At 51.3% G+C, this 8,314-nt stretch overlaps 2 protein-coding genes across 2 annotated transcripts; one reads left to right on the top strand and one right to left on the bottom strand.

The window, feature by feature from the left end:
- Window positions 1–8: 8 nt before the first annotated feature.
- On the top strand, window positions 9–1,796 carry TGME49_313418 (hypothetical protein; the record flags this gene model as incomplete). Its single annotated transcript, XM_018782765.1, has 2 exons — window positions 9–71; window positions 1,403–1,796. 2 exons carry the CDS (start codon window positions 9–11, stop codon window positions 1,670–1,672), a joined length of 333 nt encoding a protein of 110 aa, XP_018635428.1. The 3' UTR covers window positions 1,673–1,796.
- TGME49_313422 (hypothetical protein) lies at window positions 1,277–6,913 on the bottom strand. The gene is made up of 5 exons (XM_018782766.1): window positions 5,146–6,913; window positions 3,744–4,687; window positions 2,778–2,970; window positions 2,424–2,480; window positions 1,277–2,010 (listed from the first exon to the last, which is right to left on the bottom strand). The coding sequence occupies exons 1-5, from the start codon at window positions 6,341–6,343 to the stop codon at window positions 1,826–1,828; spliced, it is 2,577 nt and encodes an 858-aa protein (XP_018635427.1). The 5' UTR covers window positions 6,344–6,913; the 3' UTR covers window positions 1,277–1,825.
- Between the last annotated feature and the right edge of the window lie 1,401 nt (window positions 6,914–8,314).

Consider the following 8,314-nt stretch of genomic DNA (forward strand, 5'->3'; position numbering starts at 1 on the left):
AGAAGAGAATGAGAAAGGTCGAAATGGGGACGAAGAGAAAAGTTGAAAAGGAAGAGAGAAAAGTCGAAAAGGTAAATCCGGCGATGAGGGGGAGTTGGTAGCAGATGCAGCGGAGAGGAGAGACAAAAGAGATGGGGAAAAAGATGCTGGAAAAGGAGAGGGAGGTCGAAAAGATGGAACAGCGCGACTTCTGTCGAAGGAGACAGAGTCGAAGCGTGACGGAGAAGGGAGCGCTTGGAAGGAAACTCTGCATGTCGCAAAAAGGGAAACACAGAGCGTACGAAAGAAAAAGGAGCGCTGAAAAAGTCGCAAGAGGGTGCCGAGCTAGGACGAATCTCAAGGGGAGTTCGCTGGTCTGCGACCTTTTTCTTGTAAACCTGTTCTCTTAGGATTTGTTTCATCCAGTTTCATTTTTCACACAAGAACTGCATGCGCCACTCGTCGTCCTCTCCACTGCCCGAGCGAGAAACGCGAAACAGGTCGCGAGTCGAGACTGGATGTCTAGACACTCGAACGGGCGAGGACGCGCGCCAGTCTCGCGAGACCCGTCTGTGAACTGCGCTGCACCACGTGTAGAAGAAAGGTTTTTTTGTGGAGCAGGAAAATCGCGTCTTCTGTGGAGAGATGTGACAAAGCAGCTTTGCTTCCCTCGTTCTAAAATCACGGAAGTCCAACAAAGTACGCAGCAGCCAGGCACTCCTGCATCTCGTTCACGGAAGAAGAAACACAGTGGTACATGTTGCGCCTCAGTTTTCAGGTGGTGTCTAAGACTCGCCACTCTCTAGAGCATGCACTTCTGCGAAAAAACTAATGTCGAACTAGTTCAGGGAAGTTGGCGGATGTGCGCTGCCTGCCTCCCGCCGCGGGTTCTCCTGTTTCCCGTAGGTTTTTCACGACCCTCTGTAGCCCTAGAGCGCGTCTCGACAGTGACGTTTTTGAGAGAAATACAGTCAGTCCAATAGAAAGGGGGCAGAGTGGAAGAAACGCATCTTCCTCGAAGTCCAACAACTTTCCACAGCAGTCCGGTGTACCGTCCTTGATAGCTGCCCAGCGGGATTTGAAACTCCACTCGTCAGAGTTGAAAAGCCGAGACTGGACAGGGCTAAAGTGTGGCGGCAGATGTTAGCAGGCATGCGCAGCGCCATGACCGCTGTCTGGTCACAGTCTCAAAGAACTCAGTTTTCTAGATCTCAAAGTTTTCTTGGGACTGTCGTGGGAAGCATCAGTGGTCTGCATCTCGTCTCTGGAACTGAACGCATTCACTGTTCTGGGGACTGGAGTGTCTCTGTGTATTCTTGAGTTCCACCACTGTGCACATTTTTCGTCGTATCCAACGTTCGAGTCAGTTCTTCCCCGGGTTGCGAGAGACCTCGAGTGTCTGTGTCTTCAACGAACATTTCAGCCCAGCCTCGTGGTGTCGACGCACTTGGTTCGAGGGACCGGAGAAGTCTTGAAATCCGGACTGTGGAAAACGGGGAACTCATCAGGAATGGGGCCTGCCTGCTTCTCACAAAAACCGAAACGTCAAGCGCCCCTGTGCAAGCGTCGCGGCGAGGACAAGTGCACCCTCGAGAAAAGTCACTTCATTCACATGTCGCGGCCAACTTGCCTTCTAGAATTCGTGTTTTTCTTCATCCCCAAGCTCGGGAAACATACCGCCAAGAGCGGCTGATCTTGTCACGCGTCGCGCCGTCCTGAGACATCCGAACACAGAGCTCGGTACCGCTTTTGTCCTTCAGAAAGAACCTGGGGAAGACCACGAGGGAGAACAATGGTAGCGAGCGAAAGAATGGCGGCTTTCGCTCTGCTGTCCGACTTCCCTTCCTCACTGGGAAGCCGAAGGGACGCGCTGCTCGACATCTGCCGCACATGCACGCCGAAACCGCTCAATTAACTCAATACAAAACGGGTGTTGCACTCCAAGTTCTTCAGTCGCCTCTGCCGGTCTTTCTGCTTGCACAGCTTTCTCGCTGCGTCCCCCGCAAACGCGATCTAAGTGTCTTCGACAATCTGCGAAAAAAACGGAGCCACAGAACGGTGATTTCTCTGGGTGACACTTTCCACCCTTCCGTGACACGACGCTGGGCGTCCAGTCCCTGTCTTCACCTCTTCCCCTCACTTATATATAAATATATATATATATATATAAATATATATATATATATGCATGCTGTGTTGCCCCCGTTCCCCTTTGGAGCCTCTGCGCAACGACCGATCCACCGAACCGGAGGCTGATAGATCCAGAGCCACACACACACACACACACTTAAATGTATATGTGCAATGTAATTATATCTGGTGATTTACAGTTACAAGTTTATGTATATATACATGCATGATTCGTAGAGTATGTCATGCATGTTTGAGTCGTAAAGTACGTCGAAGCGCTGGTGAGCTTGCACGGATGACTTCTTCTGTCTCACCTTCCAAATAATCTGCCTTTCGCTTGATCCACTCTTGGATGGGGAGCTTGCTGCCGTCTGCAAGAATATGACAAACGCTACACAGTTGCGGTTCTACAGGCATACTTGTGTCTGCACCAACTTGGAGTACATACAGCCCAGAAAAAAGTTCGTTTACCTCAACCGAGGAACTCCATTTGATCATGTGTTCCAGGGAGTGTATAGCTTCAGTTGTTGCCTGATGAATGACGCATGCCGTGGGCGTTTGATGTCGATATATTGCTTGTGTCGGGTGCGTTCTCTTATTCGAATTGAAATTTCAGCTCGCTTATTTGAGGACTGAACTCGAATTCTTCCTCTTTATTGAAAAATTACCTTCTCTCCGGCCTGAACAGACTGTTACCATCCTGTGGATGAGTCGCCTGAGGGCCAGATCGAGGGCGGCTAAGACTCGTCCTCGTTCTGCTCTGTCTCGTGCGATTGCTTCCTTCTCTCCTTCGGACTTGTTTAGGATGCACACAGGTCTCCAGCAGCTGCGGCCTCGAAAGGCGGCCGCAAACATCTCTGCCTGAGAAGCCCCAAAAAACAGAGGAAAGCCTGTGGAACGTTTCAACAGTTCTGCTCGCCACGACAGAAAAAAAGAATCCATCAAACATTCACCTGTATTCAACCAATGAAACATCTACAGCCATCTACAAGCATACACATATACGTATGCCTATATATATATATATACTTGAAGATGCATGTATTACACATATGCATATACATATGCATACATAGCAAATATGTACGTATATATAAGGGGTGATGGCAGATGTGTCTGCACAGATACAGAACGGCACATGTTGCTTACGATCTTGGAAAAGCGAGAACGATCGATGTACACAACAGGTCGTCCCCCCCCCCTCACGAAGGGCTGCGTGGAAGATAAGCAAATGCATGCACTCGCTCATGCGTAGAGATGAAGATCCGCCGTTATGGACGCTGACAAAACACACGATACCGTAAAGTCATACACATTCATATATATATATATATACAAATATATATATATATATATACATATATATATATATATATATATATATATTTATGTACCTGTGCACACACAGATATACGCAGGTAACTATATAGATCCATATAGAGGCGTGTACAAGCATTGGTAGAAACATGTATCACGGCATCGGGAGAATGCAAAATGGAGACTTCTTTGTTGCACTTGAAGAAACGGCACTTGAAGATGCGTGCGTAGGGCCGCGAACGTTTCTCAGAGTCAGAAAAGTCACAAGAGAGAAGCGGAGAGAGAGAAAACGTAGAAGAGCTGCTGTGGTGACTCACGCAAAGTGCAACTGAAGGCAAGTGCCCCTGCTCCTCTCTGAGCACAAGACTCCACGAGTGACGGCCGACAAGCTGCTCCCCCTTCCTCTTGCCCTCTCTCTGCTGTCCGCGCTTCCTTGTCTTCTTGCCCTTCCCTCCTCTCTCCTCACTTTCGTCAGATGTGCATTCGTCACAGACCATCGCACAAAACGGAGAGACAGAGGAACCTTGCGGTGACGGACTGGACATCGGCGGCGACCCACACAGACAGCAAGAAGACACCGAAGACGGAAACGACGAGGAAGAACATAACGCAGGGGGTACAGAGGAAGAAGAAGGAGACGAGGACAAAGACGATAGATAGGGAGCAGCAGAGGCAACGACAGATGAACGATGACTTTCTTCGGGTGGCGCTGCCCTCGTCATCTCTTGATGCTTCTTGATGTAGAACTCCTTCTTCCTGCAGTTTTTCCCCCATTCGTCTTTCTTCGTGTTCACTTCTTTCTCAGTCTCAGCCTCGCTCTGCAGCGCTCGTGCATGCGTCCACCCAAGGGCCTTCCCAGCATCTCTCCGGAGGCCTCGTTGTCGACAGAAACTTTCGTAGTGTCGCAGAATGACCTGGTGAGGCGGTGGAGCAGACGCCATCTGCTCTTCCTCGTTATGCGTTTTCTCTTTCTCTGTTCTGCCCTCTCTCTCGAGTGAGTTTTCCCCGCTTTCTTCCTCCACGCCCACACCCTCCTCTCCCGCACGAGTCTCGCCAGTCCCCGCCACTGTCTCCTGTCCTTCAACGAGTTCTTCTGAAAGGTTGCCTCTCGCCTCATTCTTCTCTTCGACCTTCTCCGCCCCGGCCTTCCCCGCCTGTCCCGCGGTTTCACACGTAGAACGAGAAGAGAAACGAGCTTCGTTTCTTCCCAGACAGTGGTGGAGAGGAGTGTCCAGATACACCTGATGGAAGGCGCAGTGGTCTGTGAATAACGACGGAGAGGAGAGAGAGAGACTCGAGTTTGCAGACATTTCGCGCAGAACGACAACGGTAATAATACGAAGAAACCCCTGTAGAAAGATACAGCAGAGACGACGCTCGACACCGAGGTCGAGTGGACAAAGAGGCACTCAGAGAGATGCGCGTACACGAACGGAGACAGAAACAGGCGAGAGAAGAAGGAAGAACGGCTGCACAAAAAGGCGTACCTTCCTGCATGCATCGAGCCGTTAATGTCTGGGTTGCGTTTCACCTGTCTATCAATACAGTTGTGTTCCTCTATAAAGCGAGAGATGAGCCTGAGGAAGTGACACGAGACGCATGCGTCGACGTTCTTTGTGCACAGAACGACGTGGATATCGCGGCGCTTCGCTTGAGGGGAAACGGTTTCGAGAATGCCGGGTGTAGTAACTCTTCACAGAATGTGAACGCGAGACTTACACTGGGAAGCAAGACGAAATAACTTCTTTCTCATGGAGGCGAGATGCATGGTGTCGTCTACGAGGAGAACAAGAAGAGGAGAAGAGGCGACTGCGTCTAAGGCAGAAGGAGGCAGAAAGGCGGATGGAGACTCAGAGAAAGGAGAACTGCGGCAGATCCTGCCCCGAGACTCCTCTCGTCGTCCTTGGTCACCATCGCCATCGCTTTTGCCAACTGTCCTCGTCCTCAGCGAACCGATCACTTCCGGAAGAACGCTCGTGCACTCTGCCTTCTCGAAGGACCTTCGAGGAACCTCTGCTCTTCTCTCCCTCAGTTGCCTCCTCCTCTCGCGCCTCTCCTCCGTTTTGCCTCCTGGTTCTTCCTGCTCTCCTCCGATTTCATTTGTCTGTTGCTCACTCTCTCCTCGTCCCTCCTCTGCGTTTCGCTCTTCTCCGCAGGCACCGGCCTGCCGTCTATACCACACTTCGCGGCGCTCGAGGATGTCTCGAATGCGGCCATGAGCGATGTGCCGAGCTCGCTTCCACGTTGCTGGGTCGAAGCTGGTAGCGTCTTTCTCTCCTTCCCTGACGCATGCACACTCGCCAGTGCCCTCAGCCTCAGACGGAGGCTTGCTGCGAGAGAGAGAGTGAGAAGCCGACCTTATCTCCGAGCGGCGCGTGCATCCGCCGCAGTCTCCTCTCGTCCCTGCCTGCCTGCCTCTCTGAGAGGCGACGAAGGCGGAGCGCGGAGAAAACTCAGAAGGAATTGGATAGGAGGTTGAGGGAGAGGACGAAGAGGAAGGAGAGGAAGAAACGTCGGCTAAAGAAGAGGAGCGACAGGCATCCGAACAGACGGCGTAACTGGAAGGTGAGCCAGACGGAATGTCGTCAGTGCCTGTCTCCCGTTTTGTCTCGACAGGCCTAGGCAGCTGTTCGATTTCCTTCTGTGCATGCAGGAGGTCCCGTTCGAGGGCGTCAAAGCAGATATGCTGAATGGACACATGGCGCGGGCAGAGATGTCGCTCCGTGTCTCCGAGTTTTCCTTCGATTCCAACACCGCAGGGTTCACCAAAAGCGCGTGAGAGATTTTCTGCGAACAGCGGAGACGTTGAAAGGGCTCTGCACAGAGTCGTTTTGCCCGACGCCGGCAAGCCGTACACCAAAATCAGCATGCAACTTGTCCTGTCGCTGGAAGGAAGAAAAGGAGACAACTCTTGCATTCTCGGTGGAAGATACAGGCAGGGCGCTGTTTTAGGTCTGCGAGACAGTGGACCTATACACCCTAAAAGCCTGTGTATAGACGCGTCGCTCACTTGTGCTAAAACACTCGTTCTCTACGCTTACATTCGTGCGTCGGCATTTCTAGGTCGGAGACGTGTGGGTATTAAGAAGCGGACACAGAGAGAGAGAGATCACTTTACAAACGCATTTATGGGCAGGCAAGGATACCTACAGACAGATCGTCAATGGGCGGAATGAGATCCACGTGCATTCGAGGGGCAGACTGCGATACAGATGTCGTTGCTGGCAAGGCATGCGTGTGGCGGCAATCCATCCAAATGCACGCAGCTCGAAACTCGGTATTTCAAATCGAAACGAAAGTGAGAGCAGGATATTGATCAAGCGGAAGACTGAGTCGTTGACCCAGGAAACCGTGAACCGTAGAAAACCAGCACATGCGTCCACCGCTGAAACAGCAGAAATCCTCCAAGAAGCGAAGGCGGGGACTGCCACAAACCACGAACCGCACACAAAGGCCTCAATTTTCGAGAGGAAAGGGCGCTTTAAACCGAAACTGGGCAAGCAGTAAAATTGCCTTCTAACGATATGCAGTTTTGGCGGTGTACATAAACCCAGGTGTCTCACGGGTCTCGTCTCGCGAGCATGCCAACGCTGTGGATGGACCGCCGGCTTTCTGCGTGTTGTCTTGAGGAAAAGGCTCTTGAGTAAGCTTTTTTGCAGTCTTTGAATCGAGAATCAATCGAAACGAAATGCAAAACGTGCTCGGAGACACGAAGAAGGAATCTCTCCTTCCATCCCATACAAATTCCTATTAGGTGAGTCTGAGATCGGGGCGGTTGACCCGCGTCACAGGCTGCTGGGTGAAAAGGTGTGTTCCACGGCGTAGCTACGACGGGTTACTGCGAGTCCGTCAAAAGCGATGTATTCCAAGTTATCACACAATTGAAATTTTCGATGGCAGAGAATTTGTTGCGAGCCGGAGAGTGCCGAAAATGACGAAGAGGGAAGTACCGATGGCGCGCCGCACAGGCCTCACGGATGCACGCCGACCAGCGACGATCGGGACTGGTCTCACGTTAGTGTTCGAAGCTCGAGCAAGAATTGCACCGGCTGTCTGTTTCGTTGACTGAATCCCATTGATTCCTCTTGCCTTTCCTGCTACAGCTCACTGCACTCGTTGCAGACATCCGTGAATTGCGCCAGCTGTGTTTCTGTCGATTGTCAGTGCACAAAGTCCCAGATACGAGTTGCAGACTGTCAGATCGCGCTGCCCTGATAAAAGGTAACGTATATGCCAGCATAAGCTCTGTGAAGGAGATCCGATAAATATATAAGATATAATTTTGTCCTCCTGCACAAGGTCCAGTAAGGCACATGTACCAGGGACGTTCATAGAACTACGGAAACTACTGGCGCCAAGTACAGGAAGTTCTGCAATTGATCAGTCAGTAGCCTCAGGATGTACAGTCAACGCTCTAGCACCTATTCGGATGTCTAAAAGTCCGAACTGGCAGTAGCGAGTGAGTCTGTAGTCTGCTGCTCCCTCCCACGGCTTAAAAAAGTCAGCTTGTCACAGAACCAGATCTTGATATTTTGGGGGTCCCAGGGTAGGACCCAAAACGCTGATTTTCGTCCTGTCGTGAGCAGTGGAAGCCTTTCGTGTTCCGTATCCCATATACCGCTGTAGTTCAATATACAGCGGGTGTCATCGCCGTAAACAAAAGAGATTCCCAGATGCGTCTTCCTGGACTGTCGGCCCTTAACGGGTGCTGATACAAAATCGTTGCCCTGTTTCGTGCAGTACAGAGTGGTGAGACGAAGCTACGGACGATCTTTTGCTGCCTGGACACGCATATCCTGACCTGCAGAAACGACTTGCGCTAGCGTGAGGCCGTGAAGCCAGATTCATCCAGAGGCGTTCACTGTAGGATGTAGCACATCGTTTGGTT

Source organism: Toxoplasma gondii, chromosome XI, assembly GCF_000006565.2.
Source record: "Toxoplasma gondii ME49 chromosome XI, whole genome shotgun sequence".
NCBI lineage: Eukaryota > Apicomplexa > Conoidasida > Eucoccidiorida > Sarcocystidae > Toxoplasma > Toxoplasma gondii.

Excerpts from the sequence above, each read along its gene's own strand:
- TGME49_313422 (XM_018782766.1), bottom strand. The coding sequence starts at position 6,343 with ATGCAAGAGTTGTCTCCTTTTCTTCCTTCCAGCGACAGGACAAGTTGC. Across the intron at positions 4,688-5,145 it reads ATTTCGTCTTGCTTCCCAGT|ACCACTGCGCCTTCCATCAG; the intron begins GTAAGTCTCGCG and ends CGTTATTCACAG. Across the intron at positions 2,011-2,423 it reads AAAGGCAGATTATTTGGAAG|ATTGTCGAAGACACTTAGAT; the intron begins GTGAGACAGAAG and ends TTTTTTTCGCAG.